Below are 17,569 nucleotides of genomic sequence, written 5' to 3'. Positions count from 1 at the left end.
GGGTCTGATCCCTCATCTCAAAATTGTGTGCCCTGCCTTGCACATGTGGCATGGTAGGAGTCATGATTGTTGAGATTGGGGTTCAGATTCCATTGTACCATTAAATAAATGTTTCCCAGGGACTTTCATATCACACAGCTAAAAGCATAGCCCTCACTTGTTACTGCTGGTCAAATCATTCAGAGTACTGCTAAGCCAATCACAGAAAGGCTTGTCTACCCTCCAAAAAGAAAATAATATGTAACAAGTGAATACAACATAGAAGAGAAACACAAAGGCTGCTTACAGACTTAAAGAAAAAAACCCAAACCAAAACAATGCTGTAATTTAAACTCAGTGCACCCCCATGCCGAGCCCAGCACATGTCCAGAAGAGGCATCATGTTAGTTGGATCTGGCTAGCCTAACATCTGTATAGATTGGGCACTTCAACAGGGCTTTTTTGGTGCATTTATGTAATAGCTGATTCAATCAGCTATTAGATAAAAGAGCTGAAAAGCACCGCTGAAGCACATGATCTATACAGACATTGTGGAGCTGGGTCGAACTAACAAGCTGCCTCTTCCAATAAAGCAGATTTTTTTTTCTTTTTCTTTCTTCCCCTCCCCCACTCCCTTGTGTCTGTCGGTACCTAAAAAGGCCAGTTCCAAAGACATGGGGAGTCAAGGGCATTTTATGCCTTGAAGTTTTGTGCTAGAGGTGATATTAGTGTTTGGAGTGTGACGGGGTCATCTTGAGGCCGGTTCCAATGTCAGCCTGCCCACCTGTCTAGGGCGGTCTGACCTGTCTTGTCTGCCATGCCTTGATGTAAAAAGAAGATTGCCTATTTAATGCCCTGATGCCTAGGGTGTTATACACAGCTCCAAACCTCCCCTTTACCATGTCCCATGCCTTACCGATGGCATCCAGTTCCACTATTACTCCCCCAGCCCCTTAACTGGGCCACACTCAGCCTCTGGCCCAACTTGGCCTCAGGTGTCCTCAGACATGCCTGGGCCTCCTGTCCCCTGACTGAGGCCTCAACTACGGTTACTCTGGTCAGCCCATGTGCAGTCCTTCAGGCCCCATAAGGCCCTACTCTGCCTCCTCACTGAGGCTGTGAGGTCTTATACTCCATAGGCCTCAGGTGTCCGTGAGTGTGCTTGGAGCTCACTCTCTGCCTACAGCCCACTTAGGCTTCAGGTGTCTGTCAACATACCTAGACCCTTTCCCAGGCCCCACTCAGTGGGCTTGGGCCTCTGTGCTTTTCTATCAGGGTGTGCCCTACTAGCCTTTCCCCTCCACAGGGTACCCACAAGGCAGCGGGGTCTGAGACTTTCTGGGGCCCCATACTTGCCCTTCACTGGGGAGGCACAGGTGTGGCATTTCCTGGAAGCTGCCTTGCCACAAGCAGCCCCACCACACCATCCAGCCCCAGCAGCGTATAGTTTTAGGTTATTCCCCAGGACCAGGAACCTTCTTCATCCCTATAGTTCCTACCTTGTCCTCCAGGTGTTCTGGGAGCAGCAGCTGCAGCCAGGTATTGTTCTCCCTCCAGCTCCCTGCAGCAACTCCTGGCTCTAGTGCTCAGGACCTGCTCTTATTCTCCAGCAGATAGGCCCTCCCTCCAATTAGGCAGCCTCCTGCTGGCCATGTGACTCTCCTGATTGGCAGTGCAGTTACCTGCAGGCTGCTTTTCTGCCTGCTCAGGCCCTTAAAGTGGCAGGCACCAAAGGTGTCCTGCCACATGGAGGATATGAGATTGAAATGGATTTCTTTCCTTTGCACAGTTCTACTACATCAGGCCCTACTCCAAACAGTACACTAGTGTTCTCCTTTTTTCCCAGTCTCTCACCATGATCACTTCTCTTAAGCCCTATTTCAACCCTGCATTCTAGCTGGCTACTCCAGATTCCCTCATGGACTGGCAATCAGTAGGGGATCAGCGAGGGAACTTGATCTAAAGCAAATAAACTAAGTCTGTGGAGAAGAGAGCACTACAATTAAGATCATATGGGGATTTAGGCACCTATCTTCCTTGAAATCAAAGGGAGTTAATCACCTAAGTATCTTGAGGATCTGTACCTAAGCCTCCATTCCTTCTGCATTACATTTTGTCTCTGATGTTGCAGCTAGTGCCTCACTGCTCATGGCTCCATATACACAGTGCAGTCCCTGGGGCTAGCATCAGTCTTTTGAATCACACTGGTGATGACTGATGGTGTGCTAACTGCTCCTCAGCTCTTACAGTTATCAGCAAGAAGGTGGAGCCTGCTGCATCATGTGGATCTTTAGGTCCTTGTGGACCAGAAGTTGAGAAGAGTTAGTTTAGAAAGTGTCAGTTTTGAAGAAATCTTTAAATGCAGATATCAAGTGGTGCTTTAGGCCTTGGTTTAATTATGGTATATGGAGCACCATAATGTTTAAAAAATGTTTTTGTTCAGGGTCTTTCCTTGATATTGTTTCCATAAGTTTGTATCCTCTCTCACAATAACATTTGAGATGCTTTTGATGTTGATAAAGACTTTAGTATTGCCAGAGACTGCCAAGAGTAGTCCTACAACTGCATGACTGTCTTACATAAATCATTTACTCTGTTAACAGAATGGAAAGCTAAGCAAAGAGCTAGATTTAGTAAGCCACCATGTCAGAACAAGACTGGATGAACTGAAAAGACAAGAGGTGGCAAGGTTAAGGATGTTAATTAAAGCTAAAATGGATTCCATTCAAGGTAAGAATACAAAGAAGAATTTACAGGTGGGTTTAACTTAACATATGGGTCTATAGCAGAGAGGGGCTCCAAATCCTTCAACTGGATCTTTTGCATAACAAATCAGTGTTAATAACGAAACTAAGCTGTAGCAATGAGTGGGTCCCAGTTCACATTCCTTAGCTGGAATAGCACTAGAAAGTGACCCCCTTCTAGGAAATAATGGAGAAGAGAGAAAACATCTGTGTCTTACAAGTTAAAAAAACAATTGTTGCGAGCATTTTCAGATACTTACAACCACTTCTCAGGCATTTTTCTCCACCAGCATAGCAGTTTCCACATCCCTCATTTAGGATTAGTAACATGACAGAAGTAATTTATCAAATTTCACTGTTTGGGCATTTTCTAGGCACAAAATAGCATTTTTGAAAATGTGTATAAGAGTTTCTTTAGGATCAAGGAGTTCAAATCTGCTAAATTTTCCTCCTCTAAATATTCATTCCACCACCAAAGGTTAATTTTCAGGCTTATGCCAATAAAGTAAAATTTCAGCTCAAGGGGAATTTTTTTATTGATGTACCAGTTCTAAGTGCCAGAAAACTGGTATTTGGAATGATTGCTTTCTCATCTATACTTATACCATTACTAGTGCAGTTCTACAGTCTACTCATTAGGCCTTCATTTTAGAATAAAATGTCTGATTTCCAGCAAATATAGTTAGTATCAGTTTGTTTGGCAAGTGGTGCTGTCTCCCTTTTTTGCCCAGTGCTGTAGGATTAAATTATAAATGGCAAAATTTAAATTAAAAAAAATCCAGAAACACTTGAAAACTTTTTAATAGGTTTTTTTCCAGAAAAAAAAATCTAAAGACCTGGGTGGAATTGGTTCCAAAATGCTTTACTACTTTGTAAAACTAACAAGCCATAAAAAAAAACAATCCTCAAAACAGGCCAGCAAAGAAAAAGATTAATCTACCTGTATGTTAGGTGCTTGATCCCATTCCCTTTTCAAGTCAAGGAAAGGCTTCTACTGAGTTCAGCGGACAAGGAATTAGTTCTTAGACTTGTGAATACTTTATATTTTGAGTACTATGGCCCCTGCTAGAGGTTAATTTAATTGTGCAATGGGATCTGAAGAATTTTATCTGAGGATCCCCCAAAACACATATCTTATCATGCCAGATGTTAAAGGTACAGCATGGCAGGACACACTGTTTTGGGGATCTGGGATACAATTCTTAAAATTCCTTTGCACATCTGCTGGTGCTCAGGGAACCTGGCATTGGAGAGCAGTTCCCCACCACTGCATCCTTGAAACTTGCTGGCATATGGGGAACAGCTCAGCTGTACACATGCTTTAAACATGTCATGGCATGAGGACCCAGCATTGGGGAATAGCTCTCTAGTACCAGGCTCCTTGCATTTCAGTAACTTTTAAATGGGTACATGGGCAGCTTAACATGGGTTAGGTGGCCTCTGATGCATGCTTCTTGCACACTGACAAGTTTGCCGGGGCAGCAGCCCTGCACTAGGGAGCAGCTCCCAAATACAGACTCTCTGCACATCCTTTAAACTAAGCAACATACCAGATATTAACTTTGTTTCAGGAATCTTCCTTATCAGTGAGACATAGCTGATTTAATTAGGAACTTTCCAGAGGTGGATTTGTAAATTGTGCTGTGGGTTTTTGCTGTCTTTATCACTTGACAACTTGCCTGAATATCTGGTGTGTTACAAAAAAATTGTGTGAAACTCACTTTTAACCTGCAACAAAAGTAGCATCTGAAGAGGGCTTCTGTTGCTCTTCCCTGGTGCTAAAACATTGCCAATGAGCCTAGTCTGGAGGCGGAGAATGGGTTATGGGTCACTCATGCCAGGAAAACCCCAAATTATTTTAGGAAAGGCATTAATTTTACCATCTTTGAGTTTAGTGCCTATTCCAAATGGTATCTCCACTACACTTAAGTAATATAAAATAGGATCTTGGGGCTATTTTTCTTTCTTTGAATAAAGGTTCCTATCCAGAGAGCATAGTAACCTATCACACACATGCCTGAGAACCACAGTTCATTTTTGTTTTCTAATATATACATTGGGGTGTGATGTTATATTTCTAGGGCAGGCAAAGCTCTCATACAGAGCTCTAGCCAAACTAGTTAAGAGCAACTAATAAATATAGTAATGTGGCTAGTAATCCTGTATAAGTGATGGCCATCTGTCACTGCCTCAGAATATGAATGTTATTGTGTCTTGTACAGTATAGTTTGTACTGAAACTAAAACTATGGACAGATGTTACATTTGTAGCACTACATACATTTGTATGGCTGTCCCCATAAGCACTACAAAGATGGTGCAAGTGCTACAAACCTGTTCCTGTTTGAAACAGGAAATTCGCTGTAGTTGTATGTTTTGTAGTGCCACGTGTGATGTCCATTCAGTTATGGGAGGTTTACGGGGCGGGGGGGAAGTTCAGGCTTTTTGTGATAGCTCACTGACAGGTTTCCTTGGTGAGAGGAGAAAAGCAGCAGCCCCCCCCCCATCTCTGTCTGACTAGAGAGCATGCCATTGTGGGAACTTTGTTGTGCTCCATCTGGGGGGCTGTGTATGTACTTCCACCCCGTGTAAGATGATTTTTAGCACTACAAAGTGCTAAGGCACTTGTAGTGCTACAAATTACAGCTTGAATCATCTAAATGGAGATGAATATGTACCATATATATTTACCAGTAGAACAATGTTAGTGGTTGCAGTGTCATGAGCAATGCAGATTGTGATGCCACTGATTTAAATAGGAGCTGCAAGCTTTTCTGTAAATCAAGCCACTTAGGTCTCTCATTTCAGGCACCCAAGCTTGAAAAATTTGCCCAGAGTGTATAATGCTAATGACCTTGTTTTCAGAAATGCTTCGTGCCTGATAATACTGTTGTGGCCAATGTGAGCTGTCAGCCGCTTTGAAAATCAGGCCTTAAGCATGCACTTAAGACAATGCTTTATCATTTCTTTTCAGCATATTATCTTTGAATACTTTTTGATTGCTTAAAATTGTTGGATTCGAACCTAGAGAAAGCATATACTTCTCACTGAGGTCTATGTTTTACTTTCCAGTTTAAAATTGCAGCTGGTTTGGTTTAACAGGGTGTGCATTTAAAAAAAAAATATCCAGATAATAGTTTAATGGATTATTTGTTTTTATCCTACTGTGCAGTCTTATTAATCAAACATAACACAAGGGACTTATTTTTAGAAAGTAAATAAACTCTCCCTGAAACAGGATATTGTGCATTCACACTCGTGTGCACACGCATTCCATTGTTTTGGAAATATCAAAACGTTGAGCTTGGGAAGAAGGCAAGAATTGGACATTCTGTCTCACAAGGGAGCACCGGTCAGCAGGTTATAATCATGTAAAAACAGTTAAAATTGAAAATATTTGTTATCATGTGCAATTACTCTGGTAAGCAGTCTTAACAGCCTCCATAAAATAAATTCCTAGTTCTGCACTTGTTAAAAAAATTCCAGAGGCATCTTAAATTGCAGGATATATGTATATTGTGCTGTTTAAATTGCCTTTATGCATTCTGCTTGTTAATAGTTTTTTCTCAGGAACCATGTCTAACATTTCAAACTTCCAACTTGATTTCAGATAGCTGTCTCTGTTTTTTTGGTTTTTTTTAATAAACATTTGTTTTTCTTTCCTTACAAATGTAGATCAGGTGAAAACAAGGACTGAGGATTTTTCTGTTTCTGTTCAGTGCTGGGCCAGGGGTCCTATTTTATATCTGGCCAGACAGTAGCATAAGCTGTGAGCAGGGAGGGAGGGGGCAATGGTTAATCACTTCTTTCAATGCCCCATATTCTGGAGTTTCTACTGGGTTAGTCCTCAAATTAATTTAGAGCAGTCTAAGGGTAATTATCCTGGCCAGGTCCCTAGGTGCTATTCTGCCTGTTGGGATTGTTAAAGCTTATAGGTAGTTCCCCAGGCGCTCTATTTGGAGCATTCTGGCTGCTTTCTACTGCCAGATAAAATAAATTAAAATACCTGTTGATGTGGTATAAAGGTCTTATTGTAAGCATGTTACTTCCATTACTCTCCATATGAGATCTTGAGACTGAGCCTTAAACATACATACAAGCTACAACAGCATCTGTCATGTACTTCAGAATCATGGGGGGAAGAGTTCAATGGCTGGGAGAGAATAAGGAAATATTTCTCTGATTAGTTAATTTGGAAAACAACATGTCTGTAGCTATGAGAGGGTTGAATGTTAGCACTGGGACTAGATGGATTTGGCAGGCAGGTGAAACAGTCAAAGGCACATTATAGATGTGGACTTTCTGTATCTTTTGCTGTTTACACAGTATCCATAATATGAAGGAACCACATGAACCCAGTGGAATGTGAAAAACAACACTTATTATCTATATATAACATGCAAAACCGAACTACACATACATGCCACTGCTCTAGCAGTGTCTATAGCTTCTGAAATGGAAGGCAATCTGGCCCAGCTAAGTTCAAACTATTTAAAAAGACACTGTCCGATTACAGTTCCCTAAGGGATTCAAGTGCTAAACTTGCTGTATAATTTGGCCCTGTAATTTTTCAAAAGACTGTAACCGTGGCAGAGGGGGTTGCGTATCTGTACGCAGAGCCAGTCCCTTTGCCTTGCTCTGTCTCCATTTTCCATTTTGTCAAGTAGGGAGAATATCACTCCCCTATTTCACAGGGGTGCTGGGACAATATATATATTAATGATAATTGCAGTTACTGGAGTAATGCGCATGGATCATTGTGATACTGAAGTAATGGGGGCCATATAAGTACAATCAAATACAGAGAACCTTTTGCCTGTAACTAACAGGAATGAGTAAAACCTATTACTACATTTCTAAAAAATGTTTTACAACATATAAAGGAGGGAATTTAATTAGGCAGAAATTGTGATCTCACAGTGGAGGAATGGTGGTTGGAATATGCAGTGGCCAGTGTTTGCTGGCATATGATAATAAAAACACAGTGCACAGTTGTGGGAAGAATATCTTCAGTTCACCAAAGGATGACAAGCTGAAGGAGACACTTTCCCAAAATGTTTTACTTGGATTCAATATTTATTTCCATTTGCCGAGACATCTAGTTGCCCAATGAAAAATTGATAGCTTTCTAGAAATCATCAGACAATACTGATGACATAAAATGTATGCTGTTCAAGATAGTAATATTCAGTGGGTGTGTTGTCAACAACCACAGTAGCATTTAGAAAATCCCATTAATGAAGAAGCACTTAATGCTGTCTTGAACCGTGCATGCTTATATTATTAGAGGCAGTCTCTAGAGAACAGAAGCAGGGAAGTATTTACAGCGTGATCTTTGCACACAGGGTCTGACTCCCCACTGCCTTTTACCTCATAGTCACGTACAAATGGGATTTAAACTGCTGCCTGTCTAATTTGGTATGTTTTTACATACACTTTGGCCAGGTGTAAGTGACTTTGGAAGGTGTGAGGCAATCAGGGAATTGGGTTCTGAGTGCCCCTTCAGCAGGATGATGAGAGTCATCTTGGCAGAAACTCCCCTCATATGTCTAATCAGGTGCCTTGTTAATATGTTGGTTTACGCAGACTAGAAATAGCATGCCATTTATATACCTTTTGTGGCACTTAAAATGTTTGTAACAGCTGCTTGCTGAAATGCTTTAATTTTTGCATGTTGAAATTACAGTGTAAAATGTAACCTTCTATCATGGTGGGAGGAGAATTGCAAGGGTCCACTGAAGCTTGCTGATCTTTGTCAAGCAGTACTATTCTGGAAGCATTGCTATTTTACCTAAGTGCCTATTCAGTCCCTGGGGAGCCATCAAATATTTGCAAGCAACATGCTCATGTATGAAAATGTTTAATGTCCAGATTGCTATCCTCCAAACTTATCTGATGTGGTTTGTATTTAAAATTAATGTGCTAATATATATTTTCACCTTATTCTTTCAGACACTGGCATAGACCATCAAGCACTTCTTAAACAGTTTGAACATCTCAACCATCAGAATCCTGACAAGTTCGAACCTAAAGATTTAGACATGTTGATCAAAGCAGTGGGTATTAAATATAAAATACTGTAGCTGTCCACTTGTTATTGATTGTTTCTCTCTGCAGTGAAAGCAAATCCTTTCACTTTATATAAACCAATCTTATTCTGAATGCCACACAGCTTTTATTCTCAAAGGAATGTTGTTAGTTCCATTATGTACCAGAAACTTCTGTGCCATTGGCATGCATTATCCTTAAGAGACCACTTATTTTTTTTCAGGCAACATCTTGTAGGGTTCTCATTCACATGCTGGTGTCAACAGCTTTGTTAGTAAAATTTGACTTTTCAAGGGCACCTATAATTAGTGAAATTTTGCTAGATGCTCATTATGCCTGTAATATATTTTCAAACTCTTGATTTTTACTCCCAAATAATGTTTTGCTTGCCACATAATGCTTTTAATGTAAGCTAATAACTACTCCTGTGAAGGTGATCAGGTGAATTCCTGGACCTAGCTTGTGTAGCAGAGGCTGCAACATCTCACCACAGTAGAATTTCAAAGATCTTGTAGTACAAGTTGCTTCCACTGAGGATCATTGTACATTTGGTACATTTTGTAGAGAGTTCATATCAATCATGGGCATGGTTCTTGTTCAGTTGACATCTTATCAGAGAGAAACAATTTAGCAGAGTGCAGCATGGCTTTTTTCAACAGTTGCAAAATTATGCCTCCCACAGAAAACAATTTAAGCCTCAGATACACAGCACACAGAACTGCACATCTGAGATTAGAGTCTGACTGAATGTATTAGCCCAAAGACTGTGGTGACTTATGTTTGTTTTGATTAGCTCCCCTTAATTTACTCTGGAGAAATTGTTTTTTTTAAGCTTCTTGGCATTTATGAACACAATTTAGATATATATTTAGGTGAACAGGGAGAAAGGAGCAAGTCTTCAAACTGTTTAATCTTTTGTGTTTGGTTTTTTTTAATCAGCTGAAATAGTGACACAATTTACCAAATATTTTAGGAGGACACTTTTCTCTAGAAAAGTTTGTTTCAAAATGTTTGTTTTAAAAATTGGGGCATTTAGATAGGAAATAAGTGAACAAACAGTATCAGGCAGAGATGACCGTGTTCTAGAAGGGAGAACATTAAAATGGTATACATCCTTTAAGACCTAAAAATCCCAAATGGAAAACTACCCACCTCCAAAACACTTCCCATAGTAAGCATACCTCCAATAACTAGCCACCTTAGTCGGTAAAGTCAAGTAATTCACATGATAATACATGCTAGCTTACACAGTTCCATATGATTATGGTTTACCTTTGGGCAGTGATTCTCAACCAGGGTGCCATGAAATCATTTTATCAGTGCTATAGGGTGTTGCACAATATTAGCACTGTTACGTGTGCAAACACCTACACAGGATTTGCACAATAAACCCAGAGGCTGTGTCCACACAAGCAGGGGTGTGCATTTGCAGCAACACAAATAATAGCAGCACTACTTTGTGCTGAAGGGCATGCCCCTCTCATGTGGTTTGCAGTGGGACACATTGTCCTGCTGCTCCACATGCTGCAGTGGGGGCTGCCTGGGGAACAGCATGCCTTAGTGCATGGCTAGCCGGTAGGCAGCCCCCATTCTGAGGCACCCTGTGCTCCAGCCAGCCAGGGAGCAGTACATGGAGACACTGGGCTGCCTGCTCCCCCATCTCCATGCACTGTGGAGCCCCTGTGCTGAGGCACCCTATGTCCCAGTCAGTTGCTTCCTGGCTGGCTGGGGTGCAGCAGAGGCCTTGTGTTGAGGCATGCAGAGACAGGAGAGGAGCCAGCCCAGGGCTGCCTGCTCCCCCTGTCTCAAGGCACACTGTGCTCCAGCCAGCCTGGGAATTTCTGGTTGGGGTGCGGAGTGCCTCAGCGCAGGGGCTCTGCAGCACAGAGACAGGGGAGCAAGCAGCCCTGGGCTGCCTGCTCCCCCATCTCCACATTGGTCCTGGCACACAGCACTTTGGCATGCTTTACACCACTTTTTCTCAGGGTTTTTTTTTGCTACTTGGAAATCCCAGTAGCAAATTTTGCCCCAGCACTGCAAATGAGCTGCATGGAGCACAGTTTAGCATGCAATGTGTGTGGTTTGTGGCGCCACAAACTGCACGTGCCTGTGCGTCTAGATGCGACCAGAGATTTCAAATAGGAATCCATTTTGTCAAAAACATTCTAAGTTCTTTGCAGCAGGAGAATCAATCTGTTATTATTGGGATAATTATTTGAGGAGTGTATGCTACTATTTACAATTATGTTAATTGTATTATCAGCATAGGAGATGCTGAACTTGAGTTAATTGATTGTTAGCTCATGTATAATACTTCCTCTTACACTACTGTATGGACAAGAAAGACAAAACATAAGATGCTAGATTCTGTGAAAGTGACTGGTTTTGTTAAAATGGATAGAATGGGAAGAGTGAGGATCTCAGGTAGTTAAATGCACGTTTGGCAGATCAATGGGAAAGTGACCAGCCTCACTCATATTTCTAAGCATATTAGTTTTAAGCAAGATGGTCTCTTCAGCCTAAGTGTTTCTATTTGTAGGCTACAAGTGACCTGGAAAACTATGACAAGACACGCCATGAGGAATTTAAGAAATATGAGATGATGAAAGAACATGAGAGGAGAGAATATTTAAAAACGCTGAACGAAGAGAAGAGACGGGAGGAGGAATCCAAATATGAGGAGCAGAAGAAAAAACATGGAGACCACCCTAAAATTAATCATCCTGTAGGGACACAGTCTTGTACAATTCTCTTAAATACTTTGCATACTGATAAGCAAATGCTTATAATGAGAGAGGCATGGATAACACCTTGGTCATTCTCAGTGCTGACCTGATTCTGACCACACTGAAGTCAGTGAGAGTCTTACTGCTGACTTTCTTTCTTTTTTTTGGTTGTCCCTACATTTTGGACCCAATCTGAAGCCTACTGATGTTAGTAGGAGTCTTTTCCCATTTGAGTAGATGCAAAGAGAGATCAACATCAAGTGCATTACAGTATCTTATTCTACCTACCTGTTATCTTTACTGTTTTTGATATGTAATTATGTTATATATAAGCAAAATGCTAGTTCATAAAGAAGGCAGAAGTAATTCAGGAGGAAACCAGGAAGGCATTTGAAGCTTTGAGGATTCCTTCATTCCATCCCTAGCCTTGCTTACAGCAGTCTTTCCTCCAGGCAAGGAAGGTTGATTGCAATTCCTTTGAGATGCAGCTTTTAAGTGAATCTGTGGAGTTGTGCAGAATGATGCCTATTATTCTTTTTCCCTGAGTCTGAGCATGCTACTTCTATGACACTCTTAACCCCTTTATCTTCTGGAAATATAAATTGTGAACCACAGCTGGTGGACATCAATGGGAAAAGACTCCCATTAACATCACTATGCTTTGGATTGGTTCAAAAGGTTGGGGCAACTGAAAAAAAACTAAAAAAAACAAAAGAGAGAAAATTTAAGTCCAGGTCACTGTAATGACGCGATCACTTCTTGAGCTATTTTTCTTTTTGTATTCTGTTGACAGGGTAGCAAAGACCAACTGAAAGAGGTATGGGAGGAAGCAGATGGGCTAGATCCTAATGACTTTGACCCAAAGACCTTTTTCAAGTTACATGGTAAGAGCAATTATATTTGATTTAAAGATACAAGTGACTCCTGCATTCTCTTCTGCTGAGAATGTTTCTTCAGAAAGTTTGTTATCATATGCTATGAAGAAATGTTATCACACAAGCTGTTTGAATGAGTCTACAAATATGGAGAGGATTAAACAACCTGTTTTATTATTTCAAATTGCTCACACAAGAGCACTCCAGTATGAAATCAGAAGGAGCTTCATAGGGCAGGGTTTGGCAATCTATGGTCTATGGCAATGTTTCTCAACCCATGGTACGCATACCCCTGGGCATACGTGAGACATGGGCAGGGGGTACGCGGGTGCTGCATTTTGGTTTTTGCCTGCTTGGGCTGGAAGTTCTGGCTACCACCCCTCCCGCCGTGTCCAGTGTGCTGGGGCTTTCACTCCCCAGTGTGAGGGTACTGGGGGATAGGGAGGGAGGCCCTGGACAGGCTGCTTTGCCCTGGGCTGTGATGGAAAAAGTGGGACTCGGCTCACAGCAGTGAAGTCATAAGTGCCACGGTGGGACTTCTGCTTTTGCCGCGTCAGTTGGCAGGGGGTGCGTAAGGTACCAAAGGTTGAGAACCACTGGAGTCTATGGGATGAACCTGCACCATGGAGCCCTCGGATCTGGCCTGCAGATGTGGCGCTTTGGCAATTGGTTGGGGCTTTGGCTGCAGGTGCTTTCCCCATGCCACTGTGGGGAAAAGCACTGGCTATGAGTGGGACCTAGCACCTATGTACCTGCCTTTGATCTAAGGTGGGTCATTCCAGCCCGTGGCCGGAAAATGTTACCTAACACTGTCATAGGGTATTTGTATGAGCGGGTCACTAAACTGTCAAATGGGATAACGTTCAGAATGTTAGTTCTTCATACATTTATGCTTCACTGGTAAAAGCACAACACTTGCATGTGGCAAGTGGGACAGTGCAGTTATTGAAAGGGGCTGTCCTTTTTTGCCATCTTACCAAAAAATGACCCCCTTAGGATGAACAAAAGAAGGTTGTGGGAATGAACATGCAGATTCACCATCTCATTCCAGACCAGTATCCATAGTGCCAGTCACCTCATTGCTTCAAGAATGACAGTGGAGATATCAAGCTCCTTAAGACTGTAATTCTTTGAAAGAAAATACAATCAAATATGGTTGCTTCTAATATTTCTAGTTAGTCTGCAGCCAGCAATTGAAACAGTGGGACAGAGGTGTAAATTTTCTCAGTCATCCTAATAGGGCATTTGGTTTTAAACATAATTACAAACCCTTACTTCTCAACCTGGTTAAATGCTTCACCACTGAAGAAGAGCTACGTACAAAAATGACATTTGCTCTGTGCAGCTGGCTAGGCCCAGCAATAAGCTGGCAGTTTGTTTTAAGTGACAGGTTGAACAGTAAATGGAGGAAACTGGTTTTTACTCACTCAGCCCACGTAAGAGACAACAATGCATAAATTGCAGGAAATGTCAACTTACAACTCAAGTAAAGTACTGAATGTTATGGTTTATCATTATGTTTGAAATTGTTGTGTAATTTAGTCACTGTGCTTCATGATAAATGTATAAAAATACTAGATTTATTTTTTCTTTTCTTTTTCTAGAGATCTAGATAGATACTTCCTGGAGAGCTGAATAACCTCTTTCATAGCAGTTTCACAGAAACATAAATAACCACCTTTTGCCATTGAAAGTTATATATTAAAATCTTTGATGCAGCTAGCCTAAATTACTGTATAAGCATTTATTTTAAGTAGACTAGGCATTTTCTCTCAAGCTCAGAAGTACATTTCAAATATTCGTATTAAAAATGGATAGTCATGTAATTTGAATCATGATTCCACAGTTACCAAGTATTTCAGGTATTTCCGTTTTTGTGTTCATCAGCAAAACCATTCAGCAGTGAATCTGCTCTGAAGCAGGTTTACAGAATTCTGAAGATGTGGAAATTCGCTTAGAGAAATTTCCATATAGTTGGCCAATTTTTTCCTACTAATTTTTGTTGTCCCTGAATATATTTGCAAATCTTGGCTAGATTCTGATACCTTACTTACTTATGTTCAGCAGCTTTTTTGCATAGTCCCACTGTGACCTTTTATCATGCCTTTAGTTTTCATATTTGAGAAGTAGAGGAATCTCTGCAGACTTATTTTATCAAAAGTGAATATTCAAGTAAACAGAAATGACAGTTCACACCAATCAAGGCCTGATTTAATGTTAAGTGGTATAATTTCCATTTCAGATCCTGTATCCAGCAGTTTATTAGATATAGAGTTTAAGCCAGTCTAGGTTATATACAGGCAACTATTTATTTGACCCAGTGAAAACTGTTGCATTCACAATTTTTCTGTATTCATTAAAGTTGTATTTTCAACTACTATACCTTTATAGATGTCAATAATGATGGCTTCCTGGATGAGCAAGAATTAGAAGCCCTGTTTACTAAAGAGGTAAAAAAAAAAAGTCAGAACATTTCAATTCATTCAGTAGGTTGATTCTTCTCCATTTTAAGTGGATACTTGTTTTGTTTTGACTTAACTACAAATTAAGTCGCACATCAAACTCCAAGCATCCTCAACACGCTTTTAAAAATGATCTAACTCGATAAGGAGACAAAGAATGGAGAATCTAGTGGTTAAGGCACAGGGCTGGGACTCTAGAGGCCTGGAATCCACATGCCACCTCACCATAGACTTTCTTGTAACCACATCCCATTTGTACCACAGACCTGGTATAATCACCTTAGTATCTTGTGGCTGTTCTGTAGGGCCTACCTGCCTGCCCAAGACTGCCACTGAAGAAGCAAACCAAGCCCATTCACTGCTTCACATTACATACACCCAAGCCTGTTATTTAGGCTAGATAAATAGCATAGAGTGACCTCAGTGGTTTGGAGGGTATGCCTGGAGTGCATATTCTGGAGCAGGGGTGTCAAAGATCTGACCTACCAGCTGGATCTGGTCTGTTGAGCCTTTTCATGTGGCCTATAGGGCTCCTGGAAGGGCTGGAAATGTGGGGGTGGAGTGACTGGGGGCTCTCAAGAGCTAGAAAGCCTGAGAGTGGTGCTGGGGGATATATCCTAGGCTACTCAGGGACAGTCTTGGTTTTCCTAGTATATTTTTCCTTTGGGAGGGAAAAATACAAGTTAACTCCTTAGTTAACCCAGTAATATTCTTACCACTACCCAGCGTAAAAAATGTTCTTACTTCTCCTTGGGTCAGAGACAAAAGGTGGGGCTTAAAGCATACATGCAAAGTGAACAAATTCAGGCTGGTGTGGATCAAAGAAGGAAATGAAACCCAGAAGCACACAGCCCTAGTGGACTACCTTGCCATAGGTCTCCTCTTACACTAATGGAGTTGGAGTATAGTACAGGGAAAGAGGCAGCCTTTTAGATGGGATTGCGTCCACCATCACCTTAAAATCAACTCTGAAACCTATTCAATAGTCAGTGCAAATCAGAGGTCACGCTGGAAATGGGATAATGCTTTAACAAGTGGGCCGCTTAGTTCAGTACCAGATATATGTGCAAATCTTGTACCTGAATGTGTGGAGGCACACTTCTGTGCCTAGGTGGATCCCCGCAGATGTCTACTGAGACAATTACTGGGTCAAAACCTGAATTTTCAAATGAATTTTGAGAGTAATATCCCATAGCAGGTATTGTAGTACTTCATTTGAAGTAACTACAAATATCACCCTTTACCATTCAAAAATTCACTTGCTGCTTACAATATTGTGTTGAAATAAATTATTTTTTTTACATAAAAGCATTTACTTTTTGTGGCAAACCCCTCCCCCCACAAAAACAAAATCCCTCCAAAAAAACAAACCCCAAAAACTTAGCTAAAATAAAACAAAAAGATGCCAATTTTAGGACTGGTTCAAATTGGTGATACTTTGTTGTTAAGCAGTACTGCCCACAATTTTCCTAAATGTGTTGCAATGTGAATGAGCAGCTCTTTCTTCCAATTAATGTTTGATACTTTTTATTTCAGCTGGAGAAAGTCTATGACCCCAAAAATGAAGAAGATGACATGGTAGAAATGGAAGAAGAAAGGCTAAGAATGAGAGAGCATGTCATGAATGAGGTGCGGTCAGAAATGTAATGTAATCTGCTCATTTGCACATGTGCAGTCCTATTTTAGTGAATAAGGTTGTTCAGGTACAGCAAAAGGGAAGTCAGGCCATTGTACTGTATACAGTGTTTACAGACATTCACTTAATTGCAATCCTACAGCCACATCATGTCCTCTCAGAGACATGCCTGATCAATGGATGAAATTGCCTGGAAAAAAACTTCTGTGTTTTCCCCATGTCCTAACCTCAAGAAGGCTAATATTTTGGAGTGGTTTGTGGCATGGTCTTTCATCCCTACAAAGGTTCACAGATTCACAGAAATTACTCATGAATCCTAGACCATGCCATAGAATAGGGCTGGCCTTTGCAATAATTCCTGCTTGTTATATTAGTCATCATAGGTCCAAGTTGAATCATTTTGCCAGTGCTCTCCTGCAAGCAATTCATCCTCGTTTTGTTTTAGAAGTGTTCCAACAGCCCCAAGTGTCAGCCTGTGACGCTGAAGGTCCATGCCAGTTCTTACAGTTATTTCCTTTGGGGCAGGAGAACAGGAGTGTGGGGACGGGGAAAGGGCAGGAAAGGCTGCTGCTGCTTAGAGTGGCTGTGTGTCCACAGCAGTTCTTCTGCTCTTTGCTGTACTCTCTAGGCCTGAGAATTACAGATGGGTAGCTGTGAATTTGATGGCAAAGCAACTATCCCCTTCGTCTGGTAGAGGCCAATTGGTTTCTTGCTATTTGAAACCCCTCCAATTCAAAAGTAGCTGTTGCTGTGGCTTATAGATAAAAAATATGTACCAGAAAAATCAGTTGTAAAATATTTTGTCAAGGAAAATGTTGTATGCCTTTGAGAGCTTCTGTTAACTAATTCTTGGCTTAATACTAGGACTGTACATAATATTTTCAGGGAAATTTAGAAATATTAACTAATCAGATGATTAGCTTTTATTTCAGATTTTTGAAATTGCATCAGGTTTTTGAAAAAAGAACTGAAAAATGTTGCTTTTTTCTTATTCAAAGAGTCCATTGAAAAATGAAAGGGACATTTGAAGTTCCTGCATAATTGTAGGCTCAAAGCCCCAACATTTCTTGCAATCCATAAATATATTTTCTTCTATGTCA

The 17,569-nt window shown here is 41.0% G+C and overlaps 1 protein-coding gene across 2 annotated transcripts in view; it reads left to right on the top strand.

Annotated features, from left to right (window-relative positions):
- The window catches only part of NUCB2 (nucleobindin 2), a 57,324-nt gene that overhangs the window by 26,048 nt on the left and 13,707 nt on the right, over positions 1-17,569 (top strand). For both annotated transcript variants that reach the window (XM_014602412.3, XM_019477022.2), the window contains exons 4-9: positions 2,583-2,709; positions 8,675-8,778; positions 11,310-11,495; positions 12,290-12,380; positions 14,763-14,821; positions 16,370-16,462. In XM_014602412.3, the coding sequence (XP_014457898.2) occupies positions 2,583-2,709; positions 8,675-8,778; positions 11,310-11,495; positions 12,290-12,380; positions 14,763-14,821; positions 16,370-16,462 (660 nt within the window). The remainder of the gene's footprint in view (positions 1-2,582; positions 2,710-8,674; positions 8,779-11,309; positions 11,496-12,289; positions 12,381-14,762; positions 14,822-16,369; positions 16,463-17,569) is intronic.

This window comes from Alligator mississippiensis, chromosome 2, assembly GCF_030867095.1.
Source record: "Alligator mississippiensis isolate rAllMis1 chromosome 2, rAllMis1, whole genome shotgun sequence".
Classification (NCBI taxonomy): domain Eukaryota; kingdom Metazoa; phylum Chordata; order Crocodylia; family Alligatoridae; genus Alligator; species Alligator mississippiensis.
The sequence above is the reverse complement of the archived record's forward strand: the minus strand, read 5'-3'. Positions and strand labels throughout refer to the sequence as shown.